Source organism: Saccoglossus kowalevskii, chromosome 22 (assembly GCF_978046115.1).
Source record: "Saccoglossus kowalevskii chromosome 22, keSacKowa6.1, whole genome shotgun sequence".
NCBI lineage: Eukaryota > Metazoa > Hemichordata > Enteropneusta > Harrimaniidae > Saccoglossus > Saccoglossus kowalevskii.
Window position 1 is genome coordinate 9,875,663 of NC_140662.1, and position 24,183 is coordinate 9,899,845.

Sequence of the window (24,183 nt, forward strand, 5' to 3'; positions counted from 1 at the left end):
ATTCATGTTCCTCAAATAATACTACAAGTACTGCATTTATCTCAATGTTTCAGGATATTCAAAATCAAATTTGGGGAGATTTTATACTAACAGATCAAATGTTAACAACGACGACGATAACATGGACAGATTTGTTGAACTACTGATATACTGGACAAAACTAGGAATAAATATTTAAAGTTGGTGAATGAGAACACTCTTAAAATGTAATAACATTTCTGAAATTATTCGATAAAAAGTCTTTAGAAAATTTAAATACATAATCCACAGTCGGAAAATTTTAATGATTAGGAAATCACACAGCATCATCAAACTATGCTTACTTTTCTCTGGGATCAACAGCCATTCCTCTGGGATTTGTGATATTTTCTGAGAGGAGCACAGCACGATGTGATCCGTCTAACCTGGACACTTCAATCGTTTCTAATGAATAGTCCATCCAGTAGAGGTTGCGTCCAATCCAATCTACAACAATATTCTCAGTAAACACAAGACCAGCATCAATCACCTGTAACAAGTTATTATCAATAAATTAACTAATCAATAAATTAGTTAATCAATAAATTCTTCATGACATGCATCGCTTCACCTGGTCTGTTACAATAACAAGTTAGTAAAACATAGCATAACAATTATAACCTTGCCCATTGAGAATCTAGATAAGAGATTCAGGATAAATACCCACCAAAATTGATATTGGTTGACACTTTATAGAGATTGAAAAGATGTCGAAGTTGGACAATGATCAGAAGAAAGCTGTTTGGCTTACTGTAGCAACACTATTTTAAATTATTTTTCATCAATATTTCACCGAATGTACAAGGGTGACATGCAAAACTCAAACTTGGCCAGGATTCCGAACTGCTTTATAATACAAGTATATCTAAATTTGAAAAAGATTGGATAAAAACAGTTTGAGTTATTGTAACCTACAGAGATCAAAGAGCAGTGGTCATCGCACTGCACTTGTGCGACATTTGCGTTGATAAACATTGATTTTCCAACAATCCAATTAGCTCTAATGGAAATCACAAGTATGAGGATTGACCTGGACCCTACCGCCAGTGACTCCTTCAACATCTCCAATCACCTAAAAAATATCTAATTAAAGCTTGGTAACGTCTCAGTTTGCAACTATCAAAGACACCATCTTTGTTTATGTGTGACCTATTTTGTGACGCGTGGCGTATTCATTTTGAATACTTTTCACTTTATCTATAAAGATATAGTCAAGGTTATATGAATGAACATTACATAGTCCCAGTCAATTAATTGTCAAGTTCAGGAAATGTATTCATTCACTAAAAAAAAACAAAATAAACAGATGTCGGCCATTTCATCTAATCAGACAAACAAAATGATGTGCGTTAAGGTCCTGTAATGTTCAACGTACATATTCTACTACGTATTCCGACTACAAAACATTCTGCGCTTAAATTCCACCAACCCTTTGCGAGTTGCAGCTACAATAACATTTTGTCACTTTCGCCACCAATGCCACCAAAGTAATTTCAAACCATGAAATATTCAATGACAAGACATGAATGTCACATTCCCAGTTATTTAATTATAAAATACTGCAAACAATTAAATTAATATGTACTCTATGTGGGTACAACTCATCATAAAGTGATTTCCCTTAATCTGATAACTGAAAACTTTCATTGACCCAGTTCCAAAATCTCAGAGTACACAAGTGCAACCAAACTATGTCTCATACATGCTCATGAAACTGCATTCATAAATCTGAGTATACCTTGATGTACCTTTAATAACAACTTTCATTATCACCACTATAACTCCCATCAAAATGTAGCCCTGACACCCCTCTACAATTTCGCACTGAGATAGGTAATTGTACGACCCATCTATAACTGATTCAGATCAAGGTAATGACCAGGTCATAACATCACCAAAAAACCCTAGCATTACAATGTAAGCTAATTATTTATTATGAGCATGCTCAGTTGTTCTCTCAGTGGTGTTGGGAGGTAGTTTGGAATGAAAATCATGAAAAAGACCCATTTAGGATTTTCAGATCTGGAAAAAAAAAATATGTGCATACTAGACAGAGACTTGTTCATCAATCTGCCAAGTTTCATCAATATCTGCAGGAGAATTTCTGAGAAAATGTTAGAGATGTCACAATTGGAAAATTGAAATAAGAATTAATAGTCAGCCTTCCAGGCTGCGCCTGAAACAGGGACTAAACATGGTCACCATTTTAAAAGCATGTCATTACCTACAGAAATGTCAATTACCGGTAAACATCAGGAAAATCAATTAAAATTAAAAATTTCAATTAAAGAACTGAAGATATCATTAGATAATTAACAATATGTACAATATCAAATCAAGCGGAAACAAGCCATGCATGGCACAGTCCCCGTTAGTTATCAAATTTAAGATATATAGTTTTGTTTATAGTAATATAGACATAAACATGTCAGGGATATGATTATGATGATTGTTTAACATTAAAATGATTGACATTTGTATCTGATCATCAAACGAGCATTGAGAGATATTGCTCTGGAACAGCATTAATTAAAACAAAATCAGCCATTTTGAATACATGTATAATGAATATATAAAATTTGAACATAATCAGTCAAAGCATATAAGAGATATGGCACTAGCGTTGCATTCATTAATACAAAATGGCCACCAGTCGACTATTTTAAATCCGATCTGAAAAATAAAATGACGTGCATCAGGAACCCATAATGTCTAATGTATGTACCAAGTTTGAACAAAATCTAGCCATAAATGCTTGATATTTGATGATTTTTTAGCACAAAAAATGGCCACCATTTGGCCATTTTTAATAGGATAGTCAAACCAATATATCTGTATATCTATGACATGATCTATAATGAATATTCAAAATTTGAACGTAATCAGTCACAGGAAGTAAGAGACATGGCACTAGAACCACATTCATTAAAACAAAATGGCTGCCAGGTGACCAGTTTTAATCTTATCTGAAAAACAAAATGATGTGCATTAAGGTCCTATAATGTCTAATGTATATACCAATTTTGAACAAAATCCATCTGTAAACAGCCAAAAAATGCTTGATTTTGATGATTTTTAGCACAAAAATGGTCGCCATTCGGCCATGTTGAATCAGATCGTGAAACAAATTGACGTGCATATGTATAATACCATGTATGCTGTATGTGTGAAGTTTGATTGTGATTGGTCCAGGCATTTCTAAGATACAGATCCGGACACACGCACGCACACACACACACACACACACACACACACACACACACGCACGGAGGTCAAAACATAAGTCCCAGTTTTCAGACTGCGTCAAAACGGGGATTAAATATCACCTTTTATCAAAAATGACAAAAATATTCATCAAAATTAAAGAATTGAAGATATCATCATGAAATGAACAAATCTGATAGAGGTTTACCTGAGGTACCTATATGCACACAGTATCGAAGCAATCAGACTTGCTGTTTTTTAACAAGAAGTCGAAAATATCACTTTTTACCAAAAATGACATATTGAAATGAGTATTGAAGAAATCATCATGAAATGAACAAATCTAATAGAGGTCTACTCAAGGTACATATACACCAAGTATCAAAGCATTCAGGCTTGTAGTTTTATTATGAGTAACAAAATGGTTGTTGTGAATAATTTTCAGACTACACGTATTTTCATGCTTACCACTTGTTTGTTTGTCCCATTCAAGTATGACCTAGAAATCCTGTTAACAGAAGCTTCAGTCCAATAAATTCGCCCTTCTGATGCATCAAAATCCACTGCCAAGACATTTGACAGACTGTCCCATATAACTGTACTTTCTGCTGTCTGTATATCATGTCGAATAATCGAGTCAACATTTGAAACAACCATATAAACAGGAGCTGAATCTAAAAGTGATATGTTTGAATAAAAGAAATCACCACATTCAATTTCACAAGTACTATAATAACAAAGCAAAGTGTTATCAATATGAAAACAAGCAGCCTCTCGGCTGAGATACATGTAGCTTCGCTGTTAGGAATGCACATTTCAATTAAAGAATTAAAGAAATCATCATGGAATGAATAAATCTAAGAGAAGTCTACTCAAGGTACATGTACATATAGACACCAAGTATAACAGCAATAGGACTTGCAGTTTTCCAGAAGTCGAAAATAAAATTTGTTACTAAAAATTACAAAAATATTCACTGAAAATAGAGAATTTGAAATATCATCACAAAACAAACAAATCTCAGAGAGGTCCATTAAAGATACATATATATCAAGTATCAATACAGTGTATAAGGGATTTTCATCAACAGCAAAGCTAATAAACAGGTTGCATATCCACTGATAAATCTTAATATCTATGTTTGAGATGTACACCAGTATTGTGAACTCAATCTGAATCAAAGTACTGTAAAATATTTTTGCTTGGAAACTATTTTCGCTACTTTTGTTTAAGGGGTGAATTCAGTGAAAATAAATTCCAGGGAATATACCTTTTTTCCTATATTTTACAATCAATTCATAACAAATCAGTGAAATTAAATTTCATACAAAACACCCAAAATATCTTTCCAGCAAAATTTTATTTCAGCTAAAATATTTTACAGTATAATAAATTTACATTATTAAGGCTGTTGGCTGCCATTAAAACAAAGCCCAGACAAAAATATACGGTCATCAAACTTCTTTCTGCACAAGACAAGTCAAATCTCTATGAAAATCTCTATTTATTAAATTGGTTTCTGATGGAATTTTGTTTTAACAGTTTTTTTTCCCAAAAAAATAATACTGAGAGAAAACTTAAGAGGTTTATGATACATGTCCCAATCAATAAATATGCGACACAGGCTTTCTACATTTGAACTCTGTATCAGTGAGTTACAATTTAACCTTTTCACCACCAGACTTTCTCGCCCACATTTTTCTTATATTCTTCAATATTTCTGGAAATGAACTCTAATTTTAAAGCCAACGGTCAATTTCCAGTTTTTACTCAAAAATATTTTGCTATTTCTCAAGAAAAGTACAGACTATAAACGGGACAATTTCGTGAATTTGTGATGAAAAGAGGGAACTCATGATGAAAAGATTAATCCCAAATAAAATTTTATTCCAACTACAAGCACCCCATTTATAAAATACAATGAGACTTTTGATTTGCAAAGATGTTCCTAAGAATACTACATTGTTGCAAGCGAGATTGATAGAGAATGTATTATATAAAGAGAAAGCAGTGTTGTTGGTTAGTATATTTCACCACCCGCTGTAAGAACCTTCCTGATCAGACTTACTTGTAGATTTGCATGTGTGCCTATCCGGCTCTAACATGTAACCATCTCCACATTCACATTTAAAGGAATATTTCTCGTCAATACAAGTCTGACTACAAGCGCCTGGTGGTTCACACTCATTGATGTCTAGAAAGAGAATTGAATGGGGGCATTGTAAAAAAAAAAAAATATTAATAAAATTATTAATTATGTTCATTAATTGATAACTATATAATTTTTATGCAAATAGATGATAATAAATATACAATAAAGCAAGAGCATTGATTGGTTCATAGTCAATGTATTCCCGTACTGTCTGATTGAATACTTTTCGGTATCCTCTTAATAGCCAAATAATAATATAATCAAAAATGTATCAATATTTGCAACGAAAAAATATTTAGTGATAGAATTCTATTTCTTACAGCAATTCAGCGTCTGTTTTAATTTAAGAAAAGTCTAATAATGTTGGTGGCGCAATTTACCCCTAAATGTTTTAGAACGACAGAAAATTCTATTGTTTTTGGTGCTAGAATAATTAGTTATAAAAAGAAATGCAAAATTTCTAAGTATGCAAATAATATGCACTACTCTTTATAGTAGTAATATTGTAAATAATATATATTCCTATTTTACAATTATATACAAATGAGATAATGATAAGAATAATTTAGTAATAAAGCAAATAAGATTTCTAAAATTACTGTGAGGTTATTACGAGGATACTGCAAAGTATGCAGGAAGACAGCACAGGGAGTACAGATTTAGCAAACTTCTTTGTGCGGTCAAACCCTTGTGGCAGCCATTTAGTGCACGCTGTAACTTACGACGTTACGGTGACAGATGTATAATAATAGTTGTTATTTTTACTTCTAAATGTATCTAGTGGACAAAAGCAACTCACAACAAAAACACTGGTGTCAGCAAAAAAACTGGAATAGATCTCAGAACAATCATGCAAATTAGCTTATTATGCATGCATAATATTTCATACATACCTGCGCATACTTTTGAATCATTCAGAAGTTGTTGTCCAAGTAGACAAACACATTCAGCACCGAACGGAGTCTGCAAACACTGATGAGAGCAGCCTCCATTGTTGATCATGCAACTATCATCATCTAGGAAAAAATATAAAAAGTACTTTTTCCTTAAATTATGTTTTGTTTTGTTTTCAAATTATGTTAAACTTGAATGAATTTATTAATTCTGTATCAACTAAATGCACTTCACAAAATGATTTAAGGCTGTTTGAGCCGAATTCAAATTTTACACTACTGAGCATGTTACTGCACATATATGCAATGCATTGTGGGAGATAACTAAATTTTACACTACCGGGCATGTTACTGCACATATATGCAATGCATTGTGGGAGATAACTAAATTTTACACTACTGAGCATGTTACTGCACATACTAGTACATGTATATGCAATGCATTATGGGATATAACCTCCATTGTATATGAAACTGAAGGAAAACTCATCATCTTGGAAACTTGCTAAATTATATGTAAATTTTTTTAAAATAATAATTTTAAATTTGTTATATTTTATATCAATAATAATAGACGACTTACATGTATATGCAATGCATTATGGGATATATCGTCCATTGTATATTAAGTTGATGGAAAACTAATCACCTTGGAAACTTGCTAAATTATATGTAATTTTTTTTTTAAATAATAATTTTATATTTGTTATATTTCATATCAATAATAATAGATGACTTTTTCATTCTATGTCATTGAGCGAGATTTTGAGATATGAATTTATGTGTAAAAATAATTTTCCATATTTTGTATCTGAAAATGCAACTGAGACCTCAATATTGTTTTTTCTCATTTTCAATATTCTAATGATAGAAAATCAAGATGATGAAAGTATGACAAATATGACATATAATCTCTGGCTCAAACTTCCATGATACATTTATGGCACGTGTTGAAATAAACTGACCAGAAAAACAGCTATCATCTACATTCATCTCATGTGTAAATTCCTACATGTAGGAGCAGTACCAACAGCAGTGTATTGGTCAGCGACATGACAGACAACTTTCTTGATTTTTTACAGGTAATGTTTTATTATTACATGTAGTTTTTTTTTCCTTTGTTCTTTAACATTGTCAAATATAATGTCCAAAACCATTCCAGAATAATACCCTGGCTAGCAGTGTCTTTTTCATAACTTAATTAAATTGCCTCCAAGCACTGGAAATTAGAACTGCTCAATTTGGGTATTGAAAGTCCCACTATATTTTAATGTGGGTGCTTGAATAAAAATTGCATGCTTGTGATCAAATAATACACTGACGGTGCTCAAATATAGAATGCTGGAGTATGGGGTCTAAAATATATATTGTACTTACTGCAAATTGGACTTTCATCATGCCCAAGTGGGCATTCCTCAACGCCATTGCAGACATCATTATTGTCTATGCATTGTGTTGTACCAGGACACAACCACTGGTTGTCAGGACAACTGAATGGTTGGGTTGCTATGAAGTGAACATAACTGTTATTAGAAGAATAAATTATAATAATACACGTGTACATATAAGTTGGGTGTTAGAACTTCATGTATCATGCAATGCATAACATAACTTCATCTATCATGCAATGCATTGTGGGTTGTTGAGGTGATGACGATGATGTCAGAAACAGCAGTAATCCTACTGGTTAGAAAGTGTGGTTAGATTTTGTTATTGTCCTAGCAACAAATAATGAACAATTTGTTCCAAACCTGTTTGCAGCATGTTCACTAAGAAGTATTACTAATATTTTTCCTATATTCCTGGGAGCGGAGATCCGGGTATTTACACTGCCTGGCAACAACTGCCAGGGAAAACAATGATAGAAAACTGTACTTTGGGCCAGTTATTAAGACTCTCCTGAACAGTGTAACTAGATTACCCCTACACGTGCTTATAAATTTGGTCATTCAGAATCATCTCATAGTTGAGTTTATGCTGTTTTCACCGCCTCTTCTTCCACAGCAGCTCGTTCAAAGCCCATAGAAATACATGGAACAGCGGTGCATGTCTGTGATGTAGCTCCACCTTAAGAATTGCTAGTAAACTAGATACTTGCATTTACTTTAGTTTGTTATAAAATGCAACTTTTTACCTAACTATTTCAATTCAAAAGTCAACTATTGTTGTAATTTATCAAAACTTTCAACCCTCGAAAATTGAGTTTATTTAATTGATAAAATTGGAAAATGTTGCAGGTAAATAGTGGCATTCAAAAATTCAAACTTTGTTTGTTTGTTTGTTATCCGACACCCATTGTAAACACCCAATTTTCTATTAGGTCTCAAGTTATGACCAAGGATGTAGGGCGACGAAACTGACAGCCAAGCTGCAATGTTTGAGAAAAAAAATGTCAGTCAATAATAGACAGGTTATAACTGACAAAAGTTAGCAAAATATAAACCAAAATTTTTGAACTAATGATGACTGACCTCAAAAATGAGATTGAGAAAAATTAAATTAAGATGTAAAGCACTGTGCCACATCATTAGAAATAGATGTATTAAGCCATAGAAATCAATCAATTTCTTCAAATATTAAAGAACAAGCAGTCTCTCGGCTGAGATAGCTCTGCTGTTAGCAATGCACATTTCAATTAAAGAACAGAAGATATCATTAGAAAATGAACAATATGTATAGTATCAAGCAATGGGACTTGCTGTTTTCAACAAGAATTCAAAAATATCACTTTTTACCAAAAATTACACAAATATTTGCCAAAATTAGAGAATTAAAGATATCATTACAAAATGAACAAATCTGAGAGAGGTCCACATGTAGTACCTATATATGTAATGTCAAAGCAATTGGACTTGCGGTTTTTAACAAGAAGTCGAAAATATCACTTTTTACCAAAAATGACAAAAATATTCACCAAAATTAGAGAATTGAAGATATCAACATGAAATGAACAAACCTAAAAGAGGTCTACACAAGGTACATATACACCAAGTATCAAAGCATTCAGGCTTGTAGTTTTCAAGAAGAAGTCGAAAAAATAAAACATTGACACGGACGACGACAGAAAACGACGAACAATCACTCATATGATAAGCTCCGCTCGACAAAGTCGACAGCCGAGCTAAAAAAACGCCTCGACAAACTAGAAATCCTACACATACAAAAATATAAATAAATTGAAGAATTATGAACTGAAAATGCATGCCAATGAACAAAAGGAAGAGACTTGCATGTAAGATGATGTAAGATGCAATGGATCTGATTGGCAGGCAGAACAATGGATCTGATTGTCAGGCAGACACAATGCATCTGATTGGCTGGCAGAAACAATGGATCTGATTGGCAGGCAGAAACAATGGATCTGATTGGCAGGCAGAAACAATGGATCCGATTGGCAGGCAGAAACTATAGATCTGATTAGCAGGCAGACACAAAGGATCTGATTGGCAGGCAGAAAAAATGGATCTGATTGGCAGACAGAAAAAATGGATCTGATTGGCAGGCAGAAACAATGGATCTGATTGGCAGGCAGAAACAATGGATCTGATTGGCAGGCAGAAACAAGAATTCCTGAGCATTAAATGAACTTACGACACACAAGTTCATCAGAACCATCAACACAATCATTGTACTGATCACACACCCAATGACTGGGGATGCATACATGAGAGTCACATTTGAAATCGGTAGGGTTGCAAGTTACTGCCCCTGTAAAACATTTACAAATGAACAAATAAACACAGAAAAGAAGTAAAATTAAATATAGTGTATTGAAGCAAAAAATACAATAAAAGAACTTATTAAGACAGAAACTTTGTGATAGAAATCATACAACCATATGCTTATAAACAAGGTACAGGACATTGCATATAACGCTCAAAAACAGAACACATATGCATGGCCTCAGAAACAGAACACATATGCATGGCCTTGGAAACAACAGAACACATATGCATGGCCTCGGGAACAGAACACATATGCATGGCCTCGAGAACAGAACACATATGCATGGCCTCGGAAACAACAGAACACATATGCATGGTCTCAGAAACAACAGAACACATATGCATGGCCTCGCAAACAACAGAACACATATGCATGGGCTCGCATAACATTAAAACACATATGCATGGCCTCGCAAACAACAGAACACATATGCATGGCCTTGGAAACAACAGAACACATATGCATGGCCTCGGGAACAGAACACATATGCATGGCCTTGGGAACAACAGAACACATATGCATGGTCTCAGAAACAACAGAACACATATGCATGGCCTCAGAAACAACAGAACACATATGCATGGCCTCAGAAACAACAGAATACATATGCATGGCCTCAGAAACAACAGAACACATATGCATGTCCTCGGAAACAACAGAACACATATGCATGACCTCGGAAACAACAGAACACATATGCATGGCCTCAGAAACAACAGAACACATATGCATGACCTCGGAAACAACAGAACACATATGCATGGCCTCGGAAACAACAGAACACATATGCATGGCCTCGGAAACAACAGAACACATATGCATGGCCTCAGAAACAACAGAACACATATGCATGGCCTCAGAAACAACAGAACACATATGCATGGCCTCGGAAACAACAGAACACATATGCATGGCCTCGCAAACAACAGAACACATATGCATGGGCTCGCATAACATTAAAACACATATGCATGGCCTCGCAAACAACAGAACACATATGCATGGCCTTGGAAACAGAACACATATGCATGGCCTTGGGAACAACAGAACACATATGCATGGTCTCAGAAACAACAGAACACATATGCATGGCCTCAGAAACAACAGAACACATATGCATGGCCTCAGAAACAACAGAATACATATGCATGGCCTCAGAAACAACAGAACACATATGCATGTCCTCGGAAACAACAGATCACATATGCATGACCTCGGAAACAACAGAACACATATGCATGGCCTCAGAAACAACAGAACACATATGCATGACCTCGGAAACAACAGAACACATATGCATGGCCTCGGAAACAACAGAACACATATGCATGGCCTCGGAAACAACAGAACACATATGCATGGCCTCAGAAACAACAGAACACATATGCATGGCCTCGGAAACAACAGAACACATATGCATGGCCTCGAAAACAACAGAACACATATGCATGGCCTCGGAAACAACAGAACACATATGCATGGCCTCGGAAACAACAGAACACATATGCATGGCCTCGGAAACAACAGAACACATATGCATGGCCTCGGAAACAACAGAACACATATGCATGGCCTCGGAAACAACAGAACACATATGCATGGCCTTGGAAACAACAGAACACATATGCATGGCCTCGGAAACAACAGAACACATATGCTTGGCCTCGAAAACAACAGAACACATATGCATGGCCTCGAAAACAACAGAACACATATGCATGGCCTCGGAAACAACAGAACACATATGCATGGCCTCAGAAACAACAGAACACATATGCATGGCCTCGGAAACAACAGAACACATATGCATGGCCTCGGAAACAACAGAACACATATGCATGGCCTCGGAAACAACAGAACACATATGCATGGCCTTGGAAACAACAGAACACATATGCATGGCCTCGGAAACAACAGAACACATATGCATGGCCTCGAAAACAACAGAACACATATGCATGGCCTCGGAAACAACAGAACACATGTGCATGACCTCGCATAACATTAAAACACATATACATGGCCTCGAAAACAACAGAACACATATGCATGGCCTCGGAAACGACAGAACATATATGCATGGCCTCGGAAACAACAGAACATATATGCATGGCCTCGGAAACAACAGAACACATATGCATGGCCTCGGAAACAACAGAACACATATGCATGGCCTTGGAAACAACAGAACACATATGCACGACCTCGCATAACATTAAAACACGTACATGTGTGCATGGTCTCAGAAACAACAGAACACATATGCATGGCCTCGGAAACAACAGAACACATATGCATGGCCTCGGAAACAACAGAACACATATGCATGGCCTCGGAAACAACAGAACACATATGCATGGCCTCGGAAACAACAGAACACATATGCATGGCCTCGGAAACAACAGAACACATATGCATGGCCTTGGAAACAACAGAACACATATGCATGGCCTCGGAAACAACAGAACACATATGCATGGCCTCGAAAACAACAGAACACATATGCATGGCCTCGAAAACAACAGAACACATATGCATGGCCTCGGAAACAACAGAACACATATGCATGGCCTCAGAAACAACAGAACACATATGCATGGCCTCGGAAACAACAGAACACATATGCATGGCCTCGGAAACAACAGAACACATATGCATGGCCTCGGAAACAACAGAACACATATGCATGGCCTTGGAAACAACAGAACACATATGCATGGCCTCGGAAACAACAGAACACATATGCATGGCCTCGAAAACAACAGAACACATATGCATGGCCTCGGAAACAACAGAACACATGTGCATGACCTCGCATAACATTAAAACACATATACATGGCCTCGAAAACAACAGAACACATATGCATGGCCTCGGAAACGACAGAACATATATGCATGGCCTCGGAAACAACAGAACATATATGCATGGCCTCGGAAACAACAGAACACATATGCATGGCCTCGGAAACAACAGAACACATATGCATGGCCTTGGAAACAACAGAACACATATGCACGACCTCGCATAACATTAAAACACGTACATGTGTGCATGGTCTCAGAAACAACAGAACACATATGCATGGCCTCGGAAACAACAGAACACATATGCATGGCCTTGGAAACAACAGAACACATATGCATGGCCTCTGAAACAACAGAACACATATGCATGGCCTCGAAAACAACAGAACACAAATGCATGGCCTCGAAAACAACAGAACACAAATGCATGGCCTCGCATAACATTAAAACACATATACATGGCCTCGAAAACAACAGAACACATATGCATGGCCTCGGAAACAACAGAACACATATGCATGGGGTCGGAAACAACAGAACACATATGCATGGCCTCGGACACAACAGAACACATATGCATGGCCTCGGAAACAACAGAACACATATGCATGGCCTCGGAAACAACAGAACACATATGCATGGCCTCGGAAACAACAGAACACATATGCATGGCCTCGGAAACAACAGAACACATATGCATGACCTCGCATAACATTAAAACACGTACATGTATGCATGGTCTCAGAAACAACAGAACACATATGCATGGTCTCAGAAACAACAGAACACATGTGCATGACCTCGCATAACATTAAAACACATATACATGGCCTCGGAAACAACAGAACACATATGCATGGCCTTGGAAACAACAGAACACATATGCACGACCTCGCATAACATTAAAACACGTACATGTGTGCATGGTCTCAGAAACAACAGAACACATATGCATGGCCTCGGAAACAACAGAACACATATGCATGGCCTTGGAAACAACAGAACACATATGCATGGCCTCGGAAACAACAGAACACATATGCATGGCCTCGAAAACAACAGAACACAAATGCATGGCCTCGAAAACAACAGAACACAAATGCATGGCCTCGCATAACATTAAAACACATATACATGGCCTCGAAAACAACAGAACACATATACATGGCCTCGAAAACAACAGAACACATATGCATGGCCTCGGAAACAACAGAACACATATGCATGGGGTCGGAAACAACAGAACACATATGCATGGCCTCGGAAACAACAGAACACATATGCATGGCCTCGGAAACAACAGAACACATATGCATGGCCTCGGAAACAACAGAACACATATGCATGGCCTCGGAAACAACAGAACACATATGCATGACCTCGCATAACATTAAAACACGTACATGTATGCATGGTCTCAGAAACAACAGAACACATATGCATGGTCTCAGAAACAACAGAACACATGTGCATGACCTCGCATAACATTAAAACACATATACATGGCCTCGCAAACAACAGAAAACATATGCATGGCCAAACACACAATAGAACACAGGTACATGACCTCATACCCAACAGAACACATATCTGCAATGTGATCTACTATGAATGATTTAAGTTATATGGCTTGTCTTAGATGACCAGAGTGACATTTTCATGGCTAGAAAATTCCACAATTTTCACAGACTCAAGACTTTGTTGTGAAAGTTGATGGTCAAGACTATTTATACTCATTGGACAGTGCCTTTCATTACCCACAATGCCATACACCAACAGATATGGGCTTTTAGAACTATCAGTAAGTACCGGTAAGCTTTAATTTACACTTCCTTTTTTAACTGCTGAGTGGGCAGCCGACCTCAGCAGTTTAAACCGCAAACTTTCTGGTGCAACACAACACGCCAACAATTGCGCCACACATCAGGCTACTTTGCATAATACCATGTGGCAGCAAAAGACAATAATTTGAATATATTTCACATAATTGACTTAAACAAAATGAACAGTCTTACCGCACTCGCCATGTTCGTCGCTGTTATCATCACAGTCAAGATGCCCATCACATTCCCAGTTGCCCGGGATACAGGTACCACTACCAACACACTGAAATTCATCACTATGGCAACCATTTGGTGGTCTTGTAGCTACACGATTTTAAGACAATAATATATTGAAAATTGTATCAGGGTTGTAACCCAATATTACGACTAACTAATCAATGAAATAACACATACTATATGTATGTGTCACTTTCATGCTTGCAGTGTTGTGAGATTTTTCAAAAGAAGGACTGCCAGTGAGTACATGTTGGGCAAATGGATAAATTTTATGACAGATGACAGTTCAACTTCATGGCTGTAAAATTGCATATTACCGAATTCTGTCGTAAATTCACCCATCCGAAAAATCGCCCTTTCAAAAAATGATCATCAGATATTTTTTGGGGACTCGTATTTTCATTGAAAAAATCACCTACGCCGACTTTCAACGCCAGCAGTTGGACCACCCAAAACGAAAGAAACTATTGCAGAAGCTAATCTAAAATTTGATACATTTTTTTCTTGCTGGATTGAAAAGTAGACCGCCTAAAATTTCATTACAATGTCACCCAGCGCATCTTTCTCAAAAAAAACATTAACGAAGCTTGTGCACCAAATTATTTTTCATTTTATTAGTTACGAAAGTATATTCTAAAAAAAGTTTCAAATAAAAACGAACACAACTGCATTGCTTAGTAGCAAATGATCGCGGTAGCGCAATCCGGTCATGCTGCGTTTCACAATTGATTATTACCTAGTAGTGATTATAATAACGTGCAAAAAATAAATTTGTTGAATTGTTATGAAATGCAAATAAATTTCAACTTATTTCATCATAAGCAAATGATTCCGGTTGCATCTTTTGGCTTGGATTTTGATGGGAAAGCGACATGATTTGAAATAAAAAAAAAAAAGTTGTTTTCAAAAGATAAACTGAGCATTTGAAGAATAATTTAACATTGTTTACAGAGATAACAGCTCATTGTCCAAACAAAGCATACCCATTCACCGCTAGTTGCAATAAACATCATGATAATCTTGAATAGGTGTCAATGACTACGGTGAACTTTTTTGGCACCAGGAAAGATTAAAATAACATTCTTGGTCCCATTTTATTTTTTTTAAAACCCAAACTGCCAAACAGAATCCGGTATTAGATTGCCTCTTATGTATATGCTACATGTACTCATGTGCTAAAACAAGTATTCAGGCCTATTATAAGCCCTCCTAGGATCAGCCACTGTAACAAATTTTAGCGGGCTTGGTGCATAGTCCTATGAGCTATGATTGGTTAACAAGAGAATAGCATTGAAATGGCGTCTGCTATCGTTATTTGTGCTAGTTCTCGTCGAGTTAAACATGTAATAAAGACAAATAAATTGAATAAACACAATACCAATATACGAAAGTCAAGAAAGAACTGAAAGACAATTGAATAATATTGAATCAATAATACAAATGAATATCACAGTAATAATTAGGGAAATAATAGCGGATTATTTTCACTCTCATCGACAGGATCCCAGAGGACAACATTATAAAACATAGTTGAACTCTGGTGACCTTGCCCTTTGTTATATAATATAATTCCCTTTATCATAGTTTGATTCAATATAAATATGCATTGTCATAATTAATTTTGAATACAAACAAGTTTTGGGGTTGAACCAACAGTGGGGAATCAGTCTACCGAATGTCCTTAAAAGATGTAAATATCTTACAAAAACATTGGTGCCTTATTTGTTTAATTATTTTAAGGGACATAATTTCCAGCTTTCTTCAAAGTAATTCAGATATTTTAGTATAAAAACAAATGTCTCATTGAAAAAAAAAAGTGCTGCATTTAGATGTGAATAGATTCATAAAACATGCAAGATAACAGAAAATTTTAGCTGGCTTTAGTCCAAGTATTTTGTACAGGTGTCTGTCAAAAATTAATGATTCACTGAGACAAATATGAACTGCCTCATTGTGTGACTACTGTATTATATGAAAAGTAAAAAAAAAACACCCTTTATGAATAGCTATCATGTTGCAAGCTCTGCTTTGTATGTAAATCAACTTAAATAGTTAGTTGGTGTCCAGTGGAGGGAGAAGTCAACAGTACTGTTGCCTCCTGAGAATCTACATCTTCAAACACTGCAATCTTTGAAGTGCGTTTTTAAACTAGTATTATAAAAACTCTATCATTCTGTTCTAATAGCTGAAACATATTCCTGTGAGTTTTCATTTGTCGAATGAACTGTTTGTCAAATACAGAACACATATATTTTAGAATAATTTTCTTTTTAAAATGAAATGTTTTGCTTTTAATGTATTTTTTATGTATTGTTTTTGATTTGATAACTTTGAACTAAACAGATTTTCTATTAGCTTCAGATCTTGATCAAAGTTAGGCACCCAGTTCATAGGAGTGCTTATATTGATTTTCTGACATCTTGTTTTCTGTAAAGATTTTATTGGTAGGTTTGCAAATGTGTATCAGACTGTGCAATCTCACCATGAGTTGGTTTTGAAACCCAGTATGAGTTTCTGAGATACATTACCAAGGATATTATTACAAGATAAATCATTTGCTTCATTAAACACAAACAACAATGCATATTTCCACTGAGATCAGTGACCTTTGATGTGTATCACCAGTGATCAGTCAAGTAGAAACAGTCAAAATATTTTATCAGATTTTCTCGATTTTTGCATGATATTTTCATACAGGACATCTGTTGTTCAAACTCAGGGAAGACTTTATACTGATGAATAAGGTGACCAAGTTTGATAAAGTTTGGAATAGAATTAGTAAAGTTATTATGCACACAATAACAATTATTAACGACGACGACGACAACAACGACAACGCCGGACAAAATTTTTCCCTTAATATACCTTTCCCTTCCATCTTTGATGGTACAGGCAAGGTAACAACCAATAAAATTGAAACTAGAGCTACTTACGACAGTCTTCCTCATCTGAATGATCCTCGCAGTCCCATGCACCGTCACATCGCAGATTCAGGCTGATGCATTGCTTTGAACTCGTACACTGGAACTCACTGCTCGTGTTGCAATCGTGAACAGCTACAATAAAAATCAAAATTTGTCAATGTTAAAGAATACAAGCAGCCTGATGGCTGAGATAGTTCCTCTGTTAGCAATGCACATTTCAGTTAAAGAACTGAAGATATTGTTAGAAAATGAACAATATGTATAGTATCAAAGCAATCGGACTTGCTGTTTTTAACAAGAATTAAAAAATATCACTATTTACCAAAAATGACAAAAATATTCACCAAAATTAGAGAACTAAAGATATCATCACAAAATGAACAAATCTGAGAGACGTCTATCTGTACCGGTAGTACCTATATATATAATAGCAAAGCAATCAGACTTGCGGTTTTCAACAAGAAGTCGCGAATATCACTTTTTCCCAAAAATGACAAAAATATTCACCAAAATTAGAGAACTAAAGATATCATCACGAAATGAAAAAATCTGAGAGAGGCCTATCTGTAGTACCTATATATATAATAGCAAAGCAATCAGACTTGCGGTTTTTAACAAGAATTAAAAAATATCACTTTTTACCAAAAATATTCACCAAAATTAGAGAATTAAAGATATCATCACGAAATGAACAAATCTACGAGAGGTCTGCCCAAGGTACATATACACCAAGTATCAAAGCATTCAGGCTTGTAGTTTTCAAGAAGAAGTCGAAAAAGTAAAAAGTTGACACGGTCGACGGACGGACGCCGAGGGAGAATCACTCATATGATAAGCTCAGCTCGACAGAGGAGCTAAAAATGATATCTGATTTATTAGTAATCCAATATCATGAGTCATTTGGTAGACATTCTTTACTGAAATTACACTGAAAATTCATATACAGCAAAAACAACTGCATGCAACTTACGACAGTTGACTTCATCACTTCCATCAGCACAGTTACTGATTCCATCGCACACCCAAACAAGTGAGATACACCTCATAACACTTGTGCAAGAAAAATACCCAGGTGCACAAACGTGTGATTCTGGAAATTGAAAAAAAAATTATCTAGCATTCATTTTTACAAAACGTTGTCAAATATACTTTATATTTGACAACATAAAATGTGGTTAATTGTCAAGAAGATTTCATCAAAAGAAAAACAAATTGGCATGCATAATAAATTTAAACAAAAATCAGTGAAGGACCATTAAGAAAATAGGACATTGCCGTCTGTCGGCCATTTTGAATCAAATCATGAAGTATAAAGATAATGTACCTTGAATCAAAGTTTCAGCATAAACATTCAACAATGAAAAATGATGCATGTGTATTATCAGTAGTGATTATTATACTATTAAGTCAAAAAGTTTGGAAACAAGATAGGTCAAAGGTCAAGATAATCAATAAGCTTACCACAATCTTTTTCATCCGACCCATCCCCGCAGTCATTGTCTGTGTCACACTTCCATTGTGTAGAAATGCAATTACCATTATCACAAGTAAAATCAGAACTGCTACAGGAAGGTGGTACTGCAACAAACAAACAAACAAACAAACAAACAAACAAACAAACAAACAAACAAACAAACATCAAGTGTCAATATTGTTGATTTTTAATATTTTGTGAAATTAAGTTTAGTTTAACTTAACGTAACACTGACACTTTTTTGTTTTTCTGTCATATCTTTATTGTTTTTTGTACTGTTTTTCTAATGTTTTCATTTGTTCCAGCTTCTTTGTTTTCCCTATATGTATTTCGTATATTCGCAAATAAAAAAATATTGAAAAAAACAAACAAAAAAAAACATCAAGTGTCAACATACACTATACAAAATAGGCTTATCTCTACATGCTTTGATCAGATATACATTCTCCATAATACAATGTTAGAGGGCATACTATACTAAAGTATACTACGAGACACTAGATACGCGAGTATATGTCCTTTGGTGTCATGACATATCCTCACCATTTTGCTGTTAATGTTGACTCCTGTTCCGCTGGCGATGCAGAGGGCATAGAGAGGCAAGATTCATGAACATACAAATCTATATTAACAGTGTCCAGAATCATCAAAAATATTCACTATATACGAGATTATTCACAAAATATTGTCACAGTGATTTATGTTTTTTCTCCAGGTATTGTTTTCGATGCGAAGCATCACTGACAATACCTAGCTTATGATGCACGAGAATGTAAATTCTGGTATTTTGTGTATAACCTCATTATTATGAAAACCAGAGCAGTATAAAGATGAGTTTGTACAGTGTTGGGTTTGCGTAACATTTTTTTTTGCATATTAACATCCAATGTTGCCTCGGATCCACTATCCTCCGCACCACCTGCTATCTGCTGTTTCAATCTCTCAGACTGAGTTTTGGGGTGTAATGGGGAAAATCATGGGCAGGAATAGTGACATTTAAAACTTTATCGTGTTGTTTTAAAACTTTTGAAATATTTCACTAAATAAATTTACACAAGAGAAAATTGGTTTGAAAAGTGGTTATGAACATCTACCATTAAGACGACAGTATTCTGTCTAGTCTTCTGTAGGTACTACATGTTTTAATACTCTCTGATATTCAAATACACTTGTTGGACAGTTTTTACAGCTACTACATGTATGAAAGCACTGAAGAGAGATTACAGCCTTTCTTATGGTCTGATCGAGAATAAAAACAAACACCAATTTGCACCAATGAAGTGTTCACGTGTAATGTATTCAATTATGCAAATTTCCAATACGTCACTGAATAGTGGCAAATTATTTCTAAAGGCACAAGGGATATTTTAGCTGAGCTTTTTGAAAAGTTTACACAACAGATGCTGAACAAAGATTTTGTCTATAGCTGGGCTAACAACAGGTATTCACTTACTGCAGTCTTCTTCATCAGAATTATCTCCACAGTCGTTGTCCCCATCACATTGCCAGTTTGCCATTATACACAGATTGTTAGCACAGGTGAATGCCATGGGTGAACACGTATGATCTACAGAAGAAAACAACAAGTGTCAATCAGTGGGACTGTAAAAAAAACGGCGTTGAAACTAATTTGTTGATGTTGGATGTTAGTTATAATGGTTGATAGTATCAATTGAATTCTTGTTTGTACATAAAGAATGTAAACAGACAGGTGTGACTCAAGATAAAAATATCTAATTTTAAGTTACATAAATAAACGCGAAGATATCAAATTTGAAGATACATAAACGCAAAGATATTTTTGAGGTATTTCCACCGTCAATAACAAGCTATACAAATGTAGATGATGGTTAATTTTGACAAAATAATGCCATTTGAGCTTTTGCAAAACACTGCATTTCAAAGTTCAAAATCAAACTATTTTTGCGACAGATATTTGGTCCACACTTTTCACAAGATTTTGAAGCGAACGGTAAACCACCTATATTGCGACATGATGACAAAATTGCAAAATAAACATGCATTTCTAGAATTACTAATTTGAATAGCTACAGTAAGAAAAAATATTTTCATGTTCATGTTCATCTCAATCTGCTGAAATAGCATCCTTAGCTGAGTATAGTGTATGTTTTCACATTACTGTTTCCATGTTTACTGCTTAAAATCAAAAAAAAAAAAAAAAAAAAATACCATACTACTGGATTCTGTTGTAAATTCGCCCTGGGCCATTAAACTGCAGTTTGGGTTCTTAAAAAATAAAATGAGGCAATTTATTTTTCGTTTTTTTCAGCCTTTTTTTTTTTAAGGTGTATTTTTTTAATATTTTGGCGTCATTGCTCGGACATTTCAATAATTTCTGACACCAAAAATAGTCTAATTTAAGTTTTACAGTAGTCATTGATGCCTATTCAAGAGTATGATGTTTATTGTGACTAGTGTGAACAATGAGCTGTTATCACTGTAAACAATGTTAAATTATTCTTCAAATGCTCAGTTTATCTTTTGAAAAAAACTAATTTTTTGAATTAAAAAAATAAATTATGCAGTTTTCCCATCAAAATCCAAGCCAAAAAAATCGTACTACAACATTAAATCCCCTTCGTGTTGGTTCAATTATACTAACATATTTAATGAGCTATGGTAATTTGAACACATTGGCATCATCCATCATTTTGATTGATTAATTAGTGATTTGACCTACCATCCCAGGTCAAAACATGGCATGTAATCTCCAGCATTTAATATGAGACCAGAATCATTTGCTTACGATGAAAACTAAGTTGAATTTTTTTTTGAATTTCATAACAATTCAACGAATATATTATTTGTATGTTATTACTATAATCAACAATTGTGAAACGTAGCATGACTGGATTTTGCTATCGTGATCATTTGTATTCGGTTTTATTTGTATAATAAAATTTCAAAAAATTATTGTATTTGGCGTACCAGGTTGTTAATGTGATTTAATTTGGAGAAAGATGGCACTTTTTAATTCAGCAAGAAAAAAATGTATCAAATTTTTGATAAGTTTCTTTCGTCCTGGCCAGTCCAACTGCGTAGGTGGATTTTTCAATGAAGATAGAAGTCCCAAAAAAATATTTTATGATAATTTTTTGAAATTTTTAACCTCAAATAAGGGCCCACCAGCTGTGAAATCACCCAGGGCGATTTTTTGGATAGGCCAGTTTACGACAGAATACAGTATTTGGAAACAAAAAATCATGTGACCTTTGCTCCGAGTGATATTTTTGTGTAGGACATACAGCTACAAATTCAAGGTTACACTTATCACCTTCACAGTTTTCTTCATCACTGTTGTCATGGCAATCATCCTCCCCATCACACCGCCAAAATTTATATACACACCGACTATTGTTACAAGTGAATGAGTATTCCGGACAAAGATCTATTGGCGACTCGTCAGGGTCTGCAATACATGACTGTGAATATTGAGAAATAAAGTAATACGAGATTAATAACCAACTGACAATGAGATAACAGTGAACAAATAAATAACAGATATGCAGCAATCAATAATCAAAGAAAGCTTATAAAGAACTCCTGTGTGCTGAGAGAATTGAAAACATATTAAAAAATTAAGAATCTTAAAACTCTCATATTTACCAGGGTCTTTGACAACAACTATTATATATATATAAATTGTACAGCGCCTCTGAACAATACATTGTATTGGATACTGGCGCTATATAAATTCCATTGATTGATTCATTGATTAATTAGTCTTCCAAACAAGAAGCCCAGCAACTAATAAATGTTTGCTATTTGAAATGCACACCGTGAAAACAATATGGTCCACATTATTGAAGTTTATTACACTTACAGAAAATACATTTAATCTGTAGTTTTTAGTCTAATTTATTCCAGCACAAGTAAGATTTTTTGGCTAATAATAATTAGATAATCAATATGCATGATTTTAAGGATGCCGTACATGTTTTTGGTATTGATTTTCTAAACTGATATTTTCATATAAAATATTTACTGAACCACACAAAGCCATATATTGATGGAAAGCCTATTTCACACTGGATATGAAATCGACAAGATAGTGTGTGTATGGACATGTAAAGTCACGTGATCTCTGTGTAAACACAGAAAGCTATTTTCGGTAAAAAATAATTGAATCAATGAATAAACGAATTTAGTGGAACATTGGCAACAAAACAGTTTTTCATATGATGCTCACCACCTTTCAGCGTTGAATGAGATATATATCTACATGATAGTTGGAGAAGAAATATTAATTTAGCTATCTTGAAAAAACAATGCTATCTGGTTCATCCCAGTATTCAGAAATTATAACGTAATTTCGAAACAAATAGGAAAATAGAAAAATCCCAGCGCTGCTTAAGAGAGAACATATTGAAGAGTGTCCGTGCGAAAAATTAGTATAATGTGTCCACTAGAACTTGAGATCAAAGGCCTGCAGTTGCCATGAACCGCTGTTTTTTTTAACCGAGAAAACGGCAAAAACAGCAGCAACGTATCGTCGGCTAACTCAAAATCCGTTTGTCCCATGGATCAAAACAAACTCATAACAACTAGTCATGGTATCTGTCTGTCATAATCACGCAGATATGCGTGGTCGCAATTGGTTATAAAGTACGAAATTATGCTTCCGAATCCAATAGGAAAAACTGTTTCATGGCATGACAAAGCCGCGCCAAAATGACGTCATGATTTACATATTCATTATTAAGTTGTGGGAGAAGACACTCCTTTTCTGGAAGACTCATTACCATACATTGCCCTCCATGGAAGTATTAAATTCTCTTGTTCTGCTGCTGAACCAATATCCGTGGCTGAACGCACCACCAGAGTCAACTACATGTAGTTTTCTTTCCAAGACTTTTTTTTTTACTACGCAAGATGTCTCAACGAAGATTTGTATTATCTGATTT

The 24,183-nt window shown here is 35.1% G+C and overlaps 1 protein-coding gene across 1 annotated transcript in view; it reads right to left on the minus strand.

The window, feature by feature from the left end:
- The window catches only part of LOC102802448 (low-density lipoprotein receptor-related protein 2-like), a 196,092-nt gene that overhangs the window by 116,181 nt on the left and 55,728 nt on the right, over positions 1-24,183 (minus strand). The window contains exons 22-33 of the mRNA XM_085495716.1: positions 22,554-22,701; positions 20,712-20,825; positions 19,246-19,362; positions 18,755-18,874; positions 17,794-17,916; positions 14,816-14,947; positions 9,859-9,975; positions 7,645-7,773; positions 6,268-6,390; positions 5,291-5,416; positions 3,691-3,896; positions 324-508 (exon numbers count right to left, since the gene is read on the minus strand). Of these exons, the coding sequence (XP_085351842.1) occupies positions 324-508; positions 3,691-3,896; positions 5,291-5,416; positions 6,268-6,390; positions 7,645-7,773; positions 9,859-9,975; positions 14,816-14,947; positions 17,794-17,916; positions 18,755-18,874; positions 19,246-19,362; positions 20,712-20,825; positions 22,554-22,701 (1,640 nt within the window). The remainder of the gene's footprint in view (positions 1-323; positions 509-3,690; positions 3,897-5,290; positions 5,417-6,267; positions 6,391-7,644; positions 7,774-9,858; positions 9,976-14,815; positions 14,948-17,793; positions 17,917-18,754; positions 18,875-19,245; positions 19,363-20,711; positions 20,826-22,553; positions 22,702-24,183) is intronic.